Here is an 18,133-nt window from a genome sequence, read left to right as displayed (position 1 = left end):
AATAAGAAATTGGGCCAGCAAAAAAATGACCAAAAAAGGTATCGGAACCTATGGTCCCAGAGAGTCTCGAACTCTCGGCCTTCGCATTAACTCCATATTAGTACGACGCTCTAACCAACTGAGCTATGGGACCTTGACATGTCGTGGCAAATCAGGGCACTCGAACTTCTCCTCCATAACGGAGATGCGCATGGAAGGGATATACCAGGCGTCACGGCGTTCCTATTGAAGCATTGTGGAAAATAGATACAGTGGTGGGGAAATTATGGTTATTTAACTAAAAAATATAGAAACATTATTATAACCACCTAAGGTCCTAGAAATTTACTTGATTGCTATTTCATTGCTCGCCAACCCAAGGGTAGAAGCATCTGTATAGTAAGAATCTAACAGTATGGGTTTTCTGTAGAACATGGAGGGAAGGCAATCAAGAGTCGTTATCCTCAAGCTGGATACCGCCCATTCGAGCGTTCATGAGGCGTTCCATGGTGATGGCTTCAATGTCCCGTTCTAGCTGCTCGGGTTCGACGTCAGGATAAGGGCATTCATCCGGGTCTATTGAATCCTCTAGCTCAAAATCATTGTCAACCATCATTATACCAGTGGGCGCCGCATCGTCGGCATCATCGCTGTCATCTGCGCCATCACCACCGGCGGTATTAGATGCGGTAGCAGCAGCAGCAGCAGCAGTAGTAGTAGCACCAATGGCAACAGCGCCCATGGCAGTTGCGTTGGCACCTGTCCTGGTTTTTGCACTGGTTTTTGCACTGGCGTTAGAATTAGCATTATTGCTAACGCCAGTCTTTGCACCCGTACTAGATCCACGAGCAGCACCAGCCGTAGCAATCCGTTCCTCCTCGATATGCTTCATCTCCTCTTCATTCACCTCGAGTCGAATCTTCTGTCTCTCTATTTCACGCTCATCCAAATGATCAAACCCGATCCGCTGCAGTATCTTGCCAATCGAGAATTGATACTGCAAGTGGCTGCTAACAATATCAGTGACATTATAGTTTTCCACGCTCTTCAAGCCAGGTATTGCTTCAAGACCGGCAATGTCAAGTTGCATGCTGTTTGCCCGATATAGGAATTGGAGGATTCCATCTGTTTCAGAATAGACGTTGACTAGCCTCCCACTCACCACGGATCGCATTAATCGCCAATGGGAAGTAGTAGAGGGCGTCGGAGAACCGATTAGGATCGCAGATTCGATGAGTCCGAACGCCCGCCGCTTGGCAAGAGCGATAAGACAAGAGAAGATCACACGAGCCCCAAGGGAATATCCTATCAGAGTGACGGATCTCTCGCCCTGGGCCTTGTTGATTAGTGCGTCTGCGAGTATTTGGCCTGCTTTGTCTGCTCTGACTTTGGCGACGTTAAACGGGTTATCGATGATGTATGAGATTCTCGAGATGGTAACAGGAAGCATTACTGCCCCCACAACTGGTGCAAGGGCAGTTTTACTCAATACGGTTCTTCCAGCAAAAGTCCAAGCAGTGTTCCTTACGAACGTCATCAGTGAACTCCCAAGCCTCAGAAGGGCGTGCAGCTCCCATCGAAGAGCAAAGACGTCTGAATCGCGGCCGAGTACTCGCCATGGAGTGATCACGTCCATTCCCTCCGTGAGCCAGCCGCTGATTCCAATCGTAACCCTCAACCGATTATCAGAAGACGAAGGCGTGGCTGCCGTTGGGTCAGTAGACGGTTTTGGGGTCGCACCAAGTGGCAGGAAGGCGAAGTCTTCTACCTCCCTTGCGTAGCGATCCATCATTCTTCCAGACATTTTGGCACCATAAGCACCAAACAATCCACCGATTATAATGGAACTACCGGTAACGGCACCAAGATATCCAGCGGCAACGGTCGCTCCGAGGCCTAGGCCTCCCATGATAGTACCGATACCAGCAGCAACTAGCGGTGCAGCCAGTCCACCAGTCACTCCGATCAACGCTGCTCCAGCCACAGATGCAAGACCGACTTTCCACCTTCGGCTTGCTTTGGTTTGATCAGCTTTGCGTTTGATTTCTTCTTCAGCCAAAGTCATTTCTTTCACGCTATCCAAGAGCACATGTGCGACTTTCATCTCATGTTCTGATACGTCAGCGACTTGTAGTCCGAGTTCCAAAGCTACCCGGACCAGGAGGACACGCGAGTGTGCGTTATAGTGTTCCAGGCTTAAAAGTAACAGAAGGAGGGAGTTAATGATTAGGTTCTTGGTTTCGGTTGGTAGGTCCTGTAGAAGGATTCCCTGGGAAGCCTGCATCCCAGGCACAGGTTCAACCCAGTCCAAGTCAATTAAGGATTGCTGCTCATGGATGGGTTTTGGCGGCGCCCTCTCTTTGGTGACATGGAGAGCTTCTCTTAGCCTGGCTAAAACCGAATCTCTCCAGGAGTTAAAATGTCGAGATGCCTCAGCCTCCGCTTTTACCGCCGCAACGGTTGTTGCCGACCTAACGAGTCTCTTTGGGCGCTGTGGTCGCTCAGGCTCGTCACCCAACAGATCCACCTCTCCCTTCACACTATCAAAGGTATTCGCACGAGTTAGGCTCTCCTTCATATCGGACTCGGAGCGGGGAGATAACAGCGCCTCCATGGAATCCGTAGTATTGAGCACCAAGTCAATCAGGTCACTGGACTGCGAATCGCTCAGGAGCTCGCGAAGGTCCTGGCTGGGAGCAGCCTGGGAGCCATCCTCGCGCGTCTGGCGTGCAGACTGGCCGCCGGCTCTTGAATTGTAGCTCGCCATCAGAAACGTATAAGATGCCGAAGCTATGAATACCCACAGCCGCGTCGGATGAGTCCTTTAGGTAGCACGAAGGTCGATCGTCAAAGGCTCAGCGGTTCTGGGAATCTGTCCCCCAGAGCCTCACAGCTCGCCAAGGTGACAGGGACTCAGGGCGCTTGCAGCATGTCTCGGAGAAAGTGACACCGTTAAAAGCTGGTGGCCGAAGCAGCTGCATTTTGATAGCACGTGAGGTCACGTGTCGGTAATTCACGTCTCGAGCTTTCATAGAGAAAAGACGAGAAGAAGAGAGAGAGAAAGAGAAGGGAAGAAGGGAAGATATCCTAGTCCGAGCCAGACTGGACGACGAAATATCTGCCCATCGTCTTGCTAGCGGCCTTCAGGGCGTCTCCATCCCACGTATCACCGTCCGGTTTATCTAGTTTCTCGGCGTGTTTACGACGAATTCGCTTGGCCCGTCCGACAAATTCTTCCCGTTCCAACGCGGACTTTAATAGAGCAAGATCAATTGTATTCTCCTTTTGAGCGTCGCCGGTCTCGTCACGGATGCTGCGCAGTGGAGACACGTTCGTAGTGTCGACCTGTTGGATCTCCTTCACAAAGTGTATCTGGGACGCCAATGTCTTGAGCATGTCCTCCTCTTCGACCTGGGTTGACGGCTGTGGAAGGGCGGCAAGTCGAAGCAGGTGTCTCAGCTGTTTTGGCGTGATACTGGCGTCTCGGTCTTGTTGAGAGACCGGTAGAAGAGACTTGACGGACCAGGTAGGCTTGGAGAGAAGGGCGCTCACGTCCGTAGGTGCTGCAGTTGAATAGCAAACCGGCCGGGATGGTGAATTCTTGGGAAGCCAATTGGTCCGTAAGAAGGTTATTCGGGGCGTTAAACGTGTCGCCGTCATGCTTTATAGATTAATCACCGTCCGTAAAGCGAGGTCGAGAGGAGAGAAAGGGTGTGGTCGAAGAGAAGAAAGTTGATGGTCAGCTCTGGTTGAGGATTACCAAAAGTCTGGTCTTGGCCAAAACGTCACCCAACATCGCCCTTTACATCCATCACACGGTTTATACATACACAGCCCAACTTCACGACAACCCGCGTTCCTCTGTCAAAGGACGACTTCTTGCCAACTTGCATAGTACGAGAGAGGCCGTATCCTTGATATAATGTCTGAACAGGATCCCCGAGTGCTTCTGCAGAAAGTAGGGCGCCGCATTGCCCCGCGACCGAATTGTGTATGGCCCTGCTAACTATCCCTTCTCTAGGCAGACAAGGCCCTCCAGAGCGCATCTGGAGGCTTTAGCTTCTTTGGAGGTAAAACGGAGAAGTTCGAGAATGCCGCCGACCTATATACGCAAGCCGCAAATGCCTTTAGGGTACAGAAAATGAGTTCGTCTCCCCCGCGTTTCCGCGACACGTTGCTCTTGGGTGGGAGCAGGATTAGGAATGAAGCCAGCAGTGAGCTAACCGCCTGTTGGAATGATATAGATAAGGAGGCTGGAGCTGCCTTTGAGAAGGCTGCTGCTATCTTCACGCTGAATCTGAACGAGCCAGGTGATGCCGCAAACACACTGACGGAGGCGTTCAAAGTATACCGGAAGAGCGACCCAGAAGATGCCGCTCGAGTGCTTCAAACCGCCATACAACACTATATTACCACGGGAAACTTCAGACGTGCCGCATCTCACCAGCAAAACCTTGCAGAAGTGTATGAGGTTGAAATCGGAGATGAGACCAGAGCTCTTGCGGCGTACGAGAAGGCTGCCGAGTGGTTCGAGGGTGATAACGCTGAAGCGTACGTATTCCCTCTAGGACTATGTGTGATTTGCCTTGGTCGTCTAACCCTCTTTTATATTTAGACTTGCCAACAAGCACTTCCTCAAGGTTGCGGATCTTGCAGCTCTAAAGGCCGATTACCTCAAAGCAGTAACAAATTTTGAAAAGGTCGCCAAATCTTCTATAAATAACAACTTGATGAAGTGGTCGGTAAAGGAATACTTTATGAAAGCTACCATGTGCCATCTTGCCTCAAAGGTATTATACCCTTCATGACGCTCCCATATTCATTTCATTCCCCAACGATTCGTGAAATAGGATGCTGATTTTCTGGATGCCACCCGATAGGACCTTGTTGCCACTAACCGTGCGCTTCAAAGCTACTGTGAACTCGATAACTCGTTCCAGGCAACTCGCGAGTTTGCATTACTTACCGACCTAGCTCAAGCCGTTGAACAGGGAGACACTGATGCCTTTGGAGATAGGCTCTACGAATACGACCAGCTGAGCAAACTAGACAAATGGAAGACGGCAATATTCCTCCGGATAAAAAATAACATTGAGGAAACAGGGGAGGATTTCTCTTAAAACGCACATGTTTACAATTGCTTCTTTTGCTCCATCAATATATGCGTTCTATATTTATACATTTCCCTTCCGATATGGCCAATCTAACGGTATCTTACCTTAATATACGGTCTTACTTATATTGTTATATAGCCATTATGCTACGATGTCAGGGCAAAGGGAGCAAAATGGACCTGACGGTAATATTCTCAACCACGGCATCTGTAACCCTCCCTGTATAAACAGCTTTTTAATGCTCCTCATTATTAAAGCCACAGCAAGAGGTAAGAAAGTATAGCTTCATTTGATTTGTTAAACTAGAAGCCCTAGACATCGCCATTACATCATGCATAGACCCAGTCCCAACCTTTTGCACGCTCAACTAACATATCAGGCTCATATACCCAATTTTTACTCCAAGGTAATTGAAATATCTTCTCTCACAACAACAGTGGCATACCTATCACCACGATCTGCCGTATTTCCATCGTGATGTTGCTTATCATGCACCAGGTCGGATTCCAGATACTTGTACATCATCTGGGGTTGGATAGTTCTGAAAATTCCTTGCTCAATGGAGCGTGCCCCTTGCTTAACAACATAGCACACTTTCGCGAGACGCTCGCAAGTCTCGATATCTGCGTCCAGACAAAATGTAATATTGTCTAGTTCTCCGTGTTTGGATTGATGGAGCGAGTCATGGAATTCGGCGAGGGCATCCGTAGCCTTTAGGAGATATGAGTGGGCGAGTACGGTCGCCTCAGCCTTGGAGAATGGGAAGAATGGGATAATGCATCCAACATGCCCAGCAAGAGATGTCTGGATTGCTAGTTAGCAACATCCATATTGGCCAGATACCTGGTGAGTGAAGGGGAATAAAACGGCCTTACCCCTAGCCCTTTTTCTAGTTCATCACCAAGCCAAGCCTCCAAGTCACAATGAACAATGTTCTCTGGATGCGTCTCGTTATCCTCCTCCCCCTTTGACATATCCTTGCGATGATACCCTAATACTCTTTCTTCTCCGTGAGTGGTTGCAATAATACACAATGTATTAGATTTGTCGATAATCGTTTTCTCCCCTTTGTTGACATAGTAATCTACATATGCATTGTTAGCCGTTGATTTCTGAGAATAATAGGGTAGCACTCATATGCAGAGCACCACAGGGTATTTCGCACGGGTTTAATTATATAAATACTTACAGGTATCATCTCCATCTAGAAACGAAAGAAGTCGCTGATACCCGGCTATATCGTTATTGTCAACAAAGAGAACCTGCAATTCTCCCAGCGCATTGGTTGGTTTTCTTGTATTATGGGGAGCATCTTCTTCATCGTCATCATCATCGTCATCCACTTTCTGAAGCTTCGATAGGGGTATAAATGTTCCAAGTTCTTTGGCGAGGGAGGACTTTCCGTGGCCTGCCGGTCCAACAAAAGCCATAACCAGTGGTGAATTCATTCTTGTCATGAACTTCAAGGTCAAAAACTTTTTAATCCACTCGATTGCAACTCTCTGTCCAATCATAGTATGCTCCGCGCGAGTTATTCGTTTGATAAACGGCAATAAGTACATCTCAACGTTGGCCGGAAGGGGAGGCAACGTCTTAGATGCTTGTAGGAGGCTGTGCCTGATCGATACGTTTGCACTCTCCGCAAGAGTATCTGTTAAGGCCTTTAGCCCAGAATCAATTGATTCATCGTCCTCGTCGGCAGTTTGGTCGTGGGAAGTGTAGATTCCATCTTCCCATAGCGACTTTGGAATTGCGTGAGGGTCAGCACCCGAAGCCAGAAGAATGTTGACAATTGAAACTGCAGCCGAGTTTCTGTTCAATATGGCAGATCCGAGAAGAGGAATTTCAGAATTGGGGACCACGCCATTTGGATCCGCTCCGTTCTCGATGACCAGTTCAACAAGATCTGGTCGATCGCATCGTATGACTGCTAACAAGATCTCTAACTTCTCCCCTGGTGAAATTGAATCTTTCCCCCCCGAGTGTGAATAGTTGGTGAGAAGCTCCTTGACAAGCTCATAGTCGTGTCCGGACTCGATAGCTCGGGCTACAATTTTTGCAGGCCGGACAGTCTCAATAGCCTGGTCAGATGTCGCAACTGAGTTGAAGTCCTAGAATATGAGTAAGAAATATAGTTCAAAAGGGTCTATACATGGATAGGCATCGCTTGATGCATCTTCAAATACCTTTGAGTCGCTAGAGTCCCCTCCATTCGATAGTAGGTCTATAAGATTCTTCGTTTCCGGCCTATCGTCCCTCCATGCTGTATCCAAAGTAAGCAAGCTATGTAGCGAGTAGGTCCAAGGCTCTTTCTCACCGTATCGAGGAGGTTTTGGTGGCTTAGCAACTCTCTCGGTGTATTCGTGAACAAATTTGCATTGGTCGGCGCTGTGTCTACAGCCTCCGTTTACCCAGTAGAAGCAAGTAAATGCCTTTTTAGGGTATTGCCCGCTTAGCATAATGTAAATACTATTATGATCTCCTCCCCACAATTCAACAGGCGTGTAAACCGCGAGGCAACATCCAAGATTGTGGGCGAAGGGAAAAGATAGTTACGGACAGAGAGGAGGCGCAGAGAAGAGCAAACGGCCACACGCTGGGGAAAAACAAGCTGGGAAGGGCGTTTTTACTGACCATCGTCAACACTTGCAGAATGCCTAATTTAGGCGCTATATAAACCGAAGGAAATCACAGACAAAACTCAAAGATCAAGCTATGTTCATAAAATTCTGCCTTAGAGGTGTAAAACTTCTAGTACTTTCGAGCTATATACGAAATAAGCATGAAGGGCAATGCAGCAGCTCAAATTCCATAAAATTATTCTTCTTCCTGCGAGACGTTTTCTTATTTTCTGTGCTGTTCCTGTCCGCTAGTCTAGTTATTTATTCCTTGGCGCATATAAATACTGATCAATAATACGAAGTATGGGAAGGCTTACAATGAAAACTCCATCGCATAGTTCTATCTTAACATAGCCAGTGCACCCTCTGGTGCGACATAAATGGTTTTGAAAGCCATCGGTCGATATGGATACCACACGGACTCTCCTTCCATTTTGCTTCTGGGATACTGGAATATCCCCTGAGTGGAACGTGCTATACTCCGTACGTTGTAATGCATTGCTAGTATACTCCGTAGAAAGATGTAAAGTCAGCGCAGGAGAAAGGGAAAGAGTGTACGTACTTCGTAGGTATGGAGGCTTCTTGCCAACGAGCTCGTTAGTACGCCGCACGCGCTACTGCGACGTGCCGAGCAGAGAGGCAGCGAGGCGGAAAGGCGGAAAGGCGGAGGGGCGGGAAGGAAGGCTTTCAACGCCAGATGATCGGCAGAGCGATGCAAGACTTGTTTGAAATATTTTGGCGACAAGACCTTCTGACAGCACTTTGCTGGGATGGAGTGCGACGAGTTACATTCCACCGCTTTCGCGTTTTTGATGTATAGTTTTTTTTAAACATACTCGTCCGGAGGACAGAGGCAAGGCTATGATCCATTCCGCATGAGTAATATATTGTGTCTCGAATTAGCCGAGGGCACCTTTTAGTCCTCCGCATATATAGCATTGGCTAGAAGCAATATCTTGCTCCCCCCGACCGTAAAGTGCGTCTCCTATGAGCAGGGTCTTTTTACCCGAATCGAGTTCTAAAAATAAAAACTCCATCTCTGTTCAGTCGCCCCATAGTATGTTATGCAGCTTGAAGCCAGTCTGTAGGAGTTGAAAATTATTCGGTTCCAAACCGCCTGTGCTTATCGATATTCTTCAAGGGCACCTTGAGGAACTCAAACGTAAGAAACCAAAACTAAGCCCTGTCCTCGCAGCCGTTTCCATTTGAACTCGGTCGAGAGAATCGAAGGCAAGACGTTTCAGGGGAGGTCAATGCTCTTGCCCCTTGCGCCCGACGCTGCCCATAGATGTTACGGGTTCGGGAGGCAGTGACCCCGAGTGCTTGTAACCTGGCTTATTCCCCGGATTTCCGCGTAGAAGACGATAAGCCCTCGTGGGGGCACGGAGCTTCTGTACCAAGGTATTTCCGGGTGGCCTTAAATAGGAATACGGAGTAAAACGGTCATCCTCTTCTGGATACCTTGAAGGCTGACCCTGTTCGTAGCAGAATCGGCCGAAAATCACAGTTTAACGATCGGTATGCGTATATAATAGTCCTATAAGACAGGGTCGGCCCTTGACTGACAGATAATGGCGGGAGCAGTTAACGACCAGGACAACAACGGCGAGGTTGCAAATTTTGTAAGACGTAGAGTGTTTTAGAAAAAATTCCGCCGCGACTGGCGAAATCTATCGTCAATCCGCTTCCCTGGTGTCGATTAACGGGGTACATGTTTCTCCAAGTTTCTTCCCGGAGCTAGCGTTTCTTTCACATTCTGGAGGGCAGTTGGATGGTCACACTCTTGACGGGTCCCCATGTTGGTTGGTCTGTTCGCGAACTGCGTTCCCCGGGGGGGTTGATCGAAGGCGGTCTGCCGCAAGGAAACCCTTGCTCTAAACCCTGATCAAGGGCTTAAACAGGGAAAGCGTAATGGAAATCGATAGACCTAGTTAATAATATGTAATCCATACATGATAACACACTATTTTCGGTCGGGAATCCGTGGCCTGTCTCATTCCGTGACCGAGATTGTCAGGAGATAGCGCTGTATAGGTGTGGTAATATATGTAGGGATTCCGTAGATCACTCTCCCCAGTCGTTGGAACTTACGTCAGGTGAAGACAAGCTTTGGTTTGAAACTTGTTAGCCCTTGCAAAGAAGTCACAGAACATTTGTGGTAGGCGGTATGGTTAATTCCTCCCGTTGGCTTGACCTCCCTACACCGTCCTTTTTGCGAAAAAAGGGGCATGCAGATTATGTTATACCGCGGGAAGGGTCCCCGCTCGAGAATCCATCTCCACGCGAGATCACTGTCTGTGGTTTCTCGTAAACTGAGGCTCTAGGATACGCTCCATACACGCCTCAGAATCTCTAACAGCGCTAAGTAGATCCTCCGTGGGCATACGCTGTCCGCCGTGTATCAGCTGTAGCAGGCCCAAAATATATTGCCGTGACATCTAGACTTGCTCTGCTGACGAATTGATGCTGGCGCTGACGTAGCCTAGCCAAACCTGGCTCTCGAAAGATTGTACTTTGAAGCTGGACTGGGCGTCTCCGTGACAAGCCTGGAAGACAAGAACGCGCGGTTCGCAAAAATCGGTTGCTGTGTCTGTAGCCAAATGTGACACCCCTTTTGAGGCCGCGTCCTTTGTCTTTCTCCAAATGTAGTCTCTGGTCATGCTGCTTGTCGTCTTGTCGACTTGCCCTGCCGCGACTATATCTATGGGCCTGGTGCTAGTATATGGCCTCCGCGCGCCAAAGGCGTCTCTTAAGACACATAGCCTGTCGCTCAAGGGCTGTTCAGCGCCAATTTCTCCGTACTCCATGCCCCGTAGTGAAGAGTGTCGATGATGGCGATGTTGGATGGTTGAGGTTGGAATAACCGTAGACTCAACCCGCATAAGCTTAATTCAACCGCCGCCCTCAGCGGATATACTGTAGAGTGAGCACCGCACCACGAAGACTCGAGATAGCCCGTGAGTCTCTCCGTCTACCTAGTCGAACACCTGGGCTTGCTCTAGGGCCAAGCGACGTGGATCGCGCGGCTAAAGCTGAGGCTCGCAGACCAAAGACGGCGCCTGTTGCTATGGCAACAATCCCGCCAGCGATGTTTTGTTCACAACGCGAGATCCCAGATCGCAGAGCTGAGCTGAACCCCGACCATCCTGCAATTGAATTGTTTCAACGACGCCTACACCAGCACCCTACGACTGATATTCTAACTGTATATGCTTGCAATTTTACAGGAGTGGCCATGGGGAAAACCGAACCGCCGTTTCTCTACGACCCGCCCTCTCTATATCCCAAATCAGCACAGGTTGCTGATTTCAACCCCAAAGCTGTCACCTTGAACAGCTGGGCACCTCGCCCGCAAAGGCCAAAGAAAAATGGCCCCTTGGTCAATTTCAACCAGCATCCAGACTCGGTATGTATCTATTTTGTACTATGTCCTTGTCATGATGAATTCTAACGTGGGCTACTTTCTGTTTAGTACGCGGTCATTCCAACAGGAACACAGCCTGTCACCAACATGAGCCCAAATATAAAGAAATATGTCAAATATGCCCGACTCTGTCAACTTCTGCTACGGGTATTGACCCTAATTGGTGTTCTGGGGATCCTGTTCTGCGTGATATGCATCAACAATACAACCATTCAGGTAGCATGGATTATCCGAGTGGGGGTAAGTTTATCACTGCAAAGATGATTTTTATAGAGGGTTAGCTAACATATAATAGCCCGCTGTGGCAGTGGTTCATGCGATCTACGCTATTTTCCACCTCTGTCGGTCTGCTATGTCACGCACCCCTGGTTCCACGGCTAGCTACATGCTTTTTGCCGCAGTCCTTGACGCTGGTTTGATTCCGTTCTTTGTGTTCACTGCCCTTATTTCGAGAACCGAACATGAATCGAAAAGCTATGGGTGGAACACCCTATTCGGGGAAGACCAAGTCACAGAAAAGATCATCTATGCAACGGTCCTAACTGCCACAACTCTTGCTGGGCTTCATATCGCGTCACTCGTTATAGACATCTACTTGGCTGTGGTATTCCGCAAAATAAACAAGTTACCACCGGATATGAACCCGTTGGAGGAGAACTTGACTTCTCGTCGCCATAAGCGCACCAAGTCTGAGATAGCCGAAAAGCATCTGAGCCAAAGCACAATCGGTTCGTCTGAGACTGATCCGTACAGTACTTTACTGCCAGCCACTCGTACGGTCCCGTTTGCGCACACAAGGAATAATTCGAGTGTGACGATAACAGCAAACCAGTTCCAAAAGAATGGCGATGACAGGTTATCATACTATTCTGCTAAGTCCCACAGACATTCACGCTGCGACCTCCCTAGCCAACAAATGCGTCAGTATGAAGAGACTAGCAGACCTAAGACACCCATTGGCCGAACGACTGTTAGAGGTAGAGGTAACGGATCATCCAGGCCTCAGTCGGTTGTGTTCCAGACTCCGCCCTCGACCGCACAATCTCAACCTCAGACTGCCGCAATTCAGAACCGCGAACCAAGTGGCGTGTCCTCTATGGGAGACGATAACTGGGAAGCGTATCCTTCCAACCCTCCCTCTCCCGAACTACACGCTCGTGAGGTTTCGCCACTGAGAGATCCCATCGGTAGCCCAGGTATGGACGACCATGAAGCTAGGCAAGCGATCTGGGACGACGATTATGAAGACAGCGGTCTCAATCAACGAAGCGGTACTGTCAGACGCCACCGCGGGGTATACGCTGCTGTCGATGATGAAGACGACGAAGACGATGACGAAGCCATGCTTGATCCAAATGAGCCAGCAAATATGTACGGCTATCAGCAGAGCCAGGGCGAGCGTTACTACGCAAAGGGGAATGCTGATAACCTCAACAATAACGCTAGTTTGGGGGTAAACCCATTAGGCATGAACCCACCTACTCCTCGGCCCTTGGAGGTAGAAGGAGGCGCGCAACACGAGTCTAGTGGTGATATGCATCGAACGGCACTTTCGGACCTTCCGAATCCATCCACCACCACCACTCCCGTCAAAGGCACTCCCGGTAGTAAGACACGATCATACGGGGAGCTGGCACAGAGTACCCCATCCCCCGGAAGCAACAAGAAATCAGGATCCCGCTGGAGACGCAAGAGTGGCCGGTTGTCAGCTTACGAGTCACTTCGAGCAGATAATGCTGACAGTGACGGCAACATGGAAGCCCGCATCGGTAGAGGTGAGACCGATCGCAAAGGACGAGTAGTTAGCAACACGGGCATAGACCTTGGCCCAGATCTAGGTTCCGGCTCGCCAGGGTACGGAAATTATCTTGCCGGCTTGGGGGTTGGAAGGCGGCGCGAGGTCAGTGGGAAACTCGCTGAGGAAGGGAGGGGTGCTGACCTTGTCCAGGATGAGAGTGAATCATCCCCGTCGAAGAACAGAGGACATGGACCGTCGAAATCGAAGGAAATTAAAGCTGCAGGTTGGGCACGGTGGAAGGGGTTGTAAGGCGAGGGAAGTGCGCGTTTCTTCCCGAGGGTTGCCGTTGAATATTGCATGATACTTACCTCGATACATGTTGCTTTTTATATCGCCGGTTTTTGAAATTGTTCTTTGCGATATGACAGGGTTGATTTCGGGTAGTTGAAGTCGTGGGGGGGTTGTAATTACAGATGCTGATAGCTAACGTGTTGATGACGATGGATGTTGGGTTTATGTTTGGTTGGATTGTTTTACGAGGAGTTCGAAGGGTGTTGCATTTTTCTCAAATCTGTTTTTCGATAAATATAATGAATTGACCAGGCATGATCGTGTCCCAGAAGTATTAACTGTGGAGTCCAGTTCTCACGTCACGGCTACGACATCCTGGCATTGCCATGCCATGTTGGTATGGGGAACTCCTACATACACATGCAGTTCTATGTTACTCTGCACCTCGTATTCCTTTTTTATGTTCTCTTGTCCGGTTTGAAGGTACGGAGTTGGCATGCATTAAAATGGCCACATGTAGCATAAGCATCCTTCCCCTGAGGGTTATGTACTGGCACATTAACGGGCTGTTCTCTCGTACGGCATATGCATGTGTGCTCAAGGCATCCCCGGTTCCTGGCATGCCTCGTTCCAGCCGTTATTCGGCGGCCCTGTCTGCTCCGTACTCCTGGCTGCAGTCAGCATGAGCCGATACGCATGCCAGCCATGTTGATAATCCGGCCCGGGAAAGACGGCGTTGGGCTGCGCGGCGGTCTGGTAGTTCGCGCTCGGCTGCCCTTCAGCTCCCTTCTCTGGTGGATGGGATGAGAATCCAGTGGCGATGCCAGGCGAGGAGAAACTGCGGAGAAATTGAGGACGGCTCAGCACGCGATGGAGGATGAGGGAAGACGTTTGGCCCCCGAGTGTGCCTGTTATGCCTTGAGGAAGGGGGATCTTCACACAAAAAAAGGCGCCGGCCAGTAATATCACGAACGATGTATCTGGATCGCCCGCCAGCCTCCACGAAGTAGTTAGTTTGTACTGCCTTATTGGATACTACCAGAGGGTACAATCTTATGACCAGAAATAGGTACGGCTGGGAAGGAATGTGGATGCTCGAGTACAGCCGCAGCTGTAGCTACGGAGTATTCCGTATCTCGAGGCTCGGTTAGGACGACAAATCGATATTTTATTGACCTGCCACGTTGAGGTGGCAAGGGAGCCAATACCTGCGCTCTCTCGATTTATCTGCGTGTTTGACGGCGTGTTATGGACAAGGCTGCTGCTTGGTATACTCCATAACCAAGAACACGCCGAAGGATCCCTATTAATAAGTTATCGTACTCACAGAGCCGAGGCTGAAAGCCGGTGCAAGAACCTTCGTACTTTTGGTGCTTTTGGCAGGTAAAAAAAGGTTATGGTAGCGCAGAGTTTGCTAAAAAAGAACGTCTATCCTAGCGATTGGTCAGGGGGGTTGCATTTTTACAACATGCAAAGGTCAGAGTGATCGACATGATATTTTGATTCTATATACTGGAGTAAATGTGATGTTTTTGGTGTGTTTTCTGAATATTGATTTTGTTCCTAGAGAGGAAGAGAGAGAGGATGACAGGGAAACCGTATATCTTGCTCACAGAGAGATAAGAGAAAGACAAACAGTTTGGCTATGTGCAAATTCTAGTAGACATAACATGGGACGGTAGGATATATATCAACGGAAAAAAAGTGAGAGACGTACCAGCAGTAGACAAATATAGCGTATGTGCAGGCAAGAAAGGTAAGTTGGAAGGAAATAGTAAAGGTATGGACAGGCGTCATTAATGTATCCAGACAGGACGGGAATCGGAGAGGAAAAGAGGGTTGAAAGTGATGGGGGAAAAAATTACAGGGAAGTAAAGAAGGTGTTCTCAGAGGTTGTCTGAGGTGCCTGCACCTCCGCATATCTCATCGTCTTTACGCGATGATGTATTGCTTCTCCTTCTTGATGTTCTCAATGACCTCAATTGGCACATTGATAGCAGCAGCAGCGATGTCGGCGGGGGTAAGGGCGAGCCATTGGCTGAGAGATACGTCGGCGACACGGTCGGCCTTGTAGATTTCGAGGTAGACGAGCTCTTCGGTGTCAGAGGTGTTCTCGACGTAGTGACCGGAGTTGTCTGGGAAGACACCAGCATCACCAGAGGTGAAGTCGAAAGTTCGGGCAAGGCCACCACCGATGTAGACAGTTGCGCGGGCATTTCCGCTGTGGAAGTAGAGCCATTCCTCAGCCTAGAAGGAAGTATAATTAGATAAGATCCATAAAGGTAGATGGAGATAGATCAAGAGCTTACAGTTGGGTGCCAGTGGAGTTCGCGCATGCCACCGGGCTTTAGGCGGACAACAGCGCAAGCAATGGTCTTAGAGATAGGGAAGTTCTTGGAGTCGACAACCTGGATGGTACCACCACCGCCGGGAACTTGGATTTCTGGAGCATTGCTGATGTGGAAGGTATAGGAGCTGTTGCCCTCGAGAACGCCGTTGGGGCCGGTGACATTTCGGGTGCTGATGGTAGAGTTGATGAGAGCTGGGTCGGGGTTGTAGGTCTTGTCGAAGGTTCCAAGTGGGACGCCGAAGTTCTTGGCCAGGACGTCCTTAGGGGTGTGAGAGATCCAGTCGGCAACCATGAAGGTGGTTCTATACATGTGTTAGAAAGGGAATGCAGCCGATAAGCAAAGGAATACGTACCCGACACGGTCAAAGTCACCGTCATCAAAGATCAGGAGAATCTCGTTCTCATCATCAAGGCCTTGAAGAGAGTGAGCAGCTCCCTTGGGGAAGTAGTACATGTCACCAACGGTAAGCTTGTCGAGCTGGAACTTGCCGTCCTCGCTGACGGCAGATATCAAGAAGGTACCGGCGTAGATGTAAGCCCATTCAGCCTACAATGAAATCTAAGTCTCAGCAAACAATTCACTGCATATCAGTTGGGGAAGAGCTCGTGCGCAAAACATACAACTCTGTGCCAATGCATCTGTCGGATACCACCCTTGATCAAATGAACCTGGGCGCCGGCAATATCGTGACTGGTAGGCAGATCCTGGATGACCTGCTCACGAATCCAACCACCGTAGAACATTCGTGTCTTGGACAGAGAGAAACTCCATTTCAGGTTTGGCACGAGACCGTTGTCACTGGATGGTTGGGCGTTGATGTTGCTTGGGTTTTGGAGATCGAGTTCATGGTTGGTGCCACCTATTGTACGTTAGCGACAATGGGCAATGGGCAATGGGCAACGATTTTGGGGATGATTGCATTGTACATACCAGAGAAGACAGCACCCTTTCCGTGCTCGGTAATGGGTTGACCAACAATTCCGCCTGGGGGGATAGGGCCGCTGGCCTTTGCGAGCGCAGCAAGCGCGGCCACCAACACTGAAGCATACTTCATTTTCTGTGAAACTCCCAACTTTTGTATTAAACAATCCCGTTCGACTTTTTCGTCTGTCTATATGTTGAGGAAGGACGGATAATGGTTATCCTCAAAGGAGTGGATGTGAATGTGTTCCACAAAGCAGTTGTTGAAGGGTTGCAAGAGTGCTCATTTATCTAAAATCCGTCGACAGCGTAATGTGTATATATATATATATATTTAGCCTCCGTATCGAACGTGGCTAAGGCCACTGGTATCCGCCAGGCAAGGCCTATCATGCGCCTAGCTACGCTCCCCTCCCCCCACCCTGGTTCCTATACCAATAATGTTCTTGTTCTCTCGTAGCCAGATTGAAACAGGCTGTCGGCCCGCGGAAACACTACTCACCAATTCAAGCCAGAGCGGCCGAGAGAAAGAGAGAAAAAGGAAAAAACCGAGTGCTAAGAAACCCAAGAACGTTCAAGAGTTTGGCAGTACAGATTCACTGAGGAAAAAGTCGTATGAGACACCTAGTGTCTGTCTCATTAAAGCAACCAAAAAGGAAAAAATTTGGAGCATGGAGCTATTTCAGACCCTGTCGAACTCTATCTTTTTTTCGAATCATTTTGCTTTTTTTCATCCTGTCATTTTTTCTTTTGCATCGCAAGCTTCGTGTACTAGGGTCCGGGTCTGGGGGTGTGGTAAATTCAGCCTGGATATGTGGCGGGGATTGTTAAGCTGGTCAAGCTTCAGCCTGGTGTTTCAACTTAATCCATTCAATTTCGGTTCCACATTTTGCTGGAGAGGTTCCTCCACATGGTTGGCGAGCGGGCTATACATAGCACGCTAAGCCGGGGTGGCCACTCCACCAAGCTCGCCTCGGACAGCAATCTCAGTCTGATTTGCAACGATGTACGGCTCCACGTGATGGCAACCATGGCTCATGGCTCATGGCTCATGGCTCATGGCTTCTGGAAGATGATGCTGGTGCAACCAAGAATCAAGGTGGTGTACAACCAAGCGGATGCATGTTCATGTCTCGACAGCGCGGAAGTTTCGGCCAAGGTGTACCATTTTCTTGGGCGTAAGAGGTTTGTTGTAAGTAGAATAGATGTGTGTCGCCTCCCGCGTCTACACTTACCACATCAACGCCTGCCCATACTCCATGTCTCCGCCGTGACTATGTATCAGGTTTGAGGGACGACTCGAGCCGACACGACACAACACGACACAAACACGACTCAACACGATCGGGTTGTTCAACGTTCATCGGACCACTGCGTTCGGAAGTCCCCTGGTTTCCCGTCATGGCTGGCCTACGTAACTATATCCAGGGCCGCAAAGTGCCGTGGGAATCCGTCGGTCGGCCGGTTCGGATCATCAACCAAGACTGCCTGAGTCAGTATGTATGTATATAAAGAGAGCGGACTCATGTTCTTGGAAGCTCGTAGGGTTGCTATTTTCTGTTCTGCTTGACCCAGACATGCGCTGCAGTCCGGAACCCAGCAGGGCGTGCTGGGCGCGCGACTTGGCGGCGTCAGCAAATGCTCCAGCGAGTCCGGTGGCCACCCACGGAGTCTGGGGCTAAGTTGAGTATACG

The 18,133-nt window shown here is 49.3% G+C and overlaps 6 protein-coding genes across 6 annotated transcripts; 2 read left to right on the top strand and 4 right to left on the bottom strand.

The window, feature by feature from the left end:
* Positions 1-427: 427 nt before the first annotated feature.
* GIQ15_05854 (DUF726 domain-containing protein) lies at positions 428-2,746 on the bottom strand (the record flags this gene model as incomplete). Its single annotated transcript, XM_033553271.1, has 2 exons — positions 428-567; positions 817-2,746. The coding sequence occupies 2 exons, from the start codon at positions 2,744-2,746 to the stop codon at positions 428-430; spliced, it is 2,070 nt and encodes a 689-aa protein (XP_033404415.1).
* A 320-nt stretch (positions 2,747-3,066) lies between these two features.
* GIQ15_05853 (uncharacterized protein) lies at positions 3,067-3,639 on the bottom strand (the record flags this gene model as incomplete). The annotated part of the gene is made up of 1 exon (XM_033553270.1): positions 3,067-3,639. The coding sequence occupies one exon, from the start codon at positions 3,637-3,639 to the stop codon at positions 3,067-3,069; it is 573 nt and encodes a 190-aa protein (XP_033404414.1).
* Positions 3,640-3,901: 262 nt separating this feature from the next.
* GIQ15_05852 (vesicular-fusion protein sec17) lies at positions 3,902-5,099 on the top strand (the record flags this gene model as incomplete). The annotated part of the gene is made up of 4 exons (XM_033553269.1): positions 3,902-3,937; positions 4,001-4,530; positions 4,595-4,769; positions 4,860-5,099. The coding sequence occupies 4 exons, from the start codon at positions 3,902-3,904 to the stop codon at positions 5,097-5,099; spliced, it is 981 nt and encodes a 326-aa protein (XP_033404413.1).
* A 390-nt stretch (positions 5,100-5,489) lies between these two features.
* On the bottom strand, positions 5,490-7,552 carry GIQ15_05851 (uncharacterized protein; the record flags this gene model as incomplete). The annotated part of the gene is made up of 5 exons (XM_033553268.1): positions 5,490-5,897; positions 5,969-6,177; positions 6,283-7,204; positions 7,280-7,356; positions 7,411-7,552. The coding sequence occupies 5 exons, from the start codon at positions 7,550-7,552 to the stop codon at positions 5,490-5,492; spliced, it is 1,758 nt and encodes a 585-aa protein (XP_033404412.1).
* A 3,250-nt stretch (positions 7,553-10,802) lies between these two features.
* On the top strand, positions 10,803-13,185 carry GIQ15_05850 (uncharacterized protein; the record flags this gene model as incomplete). Its single annotated transcript, XM_033553267.1, has 3 exons — positions 10,803-11,120; positions 11,187-11,378; positions 11,434-13,185. The coding sequence occupies 3 exons, from the start codon at positions 10,803-10,805 to the stop codon at positions 13,183-13,185; spliced, it is 2,262 nt and encodes a 753-aa protein (XP_033404411.1).
* Positions 13,186-15,099: 1,914 nt separating this feature from the next.
* On the bottom strand, positions 15,100-16,572 carry GIQ15_05849 (oxalate decarboxylase oxdD; the record flags this gene model as incomplete). The annotated part of the gene is made up of 5 exons (XM_033553266.1): positions 15,100-15,414; positions 15,477-15,819; positions 15,871-16,064; positions 16,139-16,377; positions 16,449-16,572. The coding sequence occupies 5 exons, from the start codon at positions 16,570-16,572 to the stop codon at positions 15,100-15,102; spliced, it is 1,215 nt and encodes a 404-aa protein (XP_033404410.1).
* Positions 16,573-18,133: the final 1,561 nt, after the last annotated feature.

This window comes from Arthroderma uncinatum, assembly GCF_011692745.1.
Source record: "Arthroderma uncinatum strain CBS 119779 chromosome Unknown scaffold4, whole genome shotgun sequence".
NCBI lineage: Eukaryota > Fungi > Ascomycota > Eurotiomycetes > Onygenales > Arthrodermataceae > Arthroderma > Arthroderma uncinatum.
The sequence above is the reverse complement of the archived record's forward strand: the minus strand, read 5'-3'. Positions and strand labels throughout refer to the sequence as shown.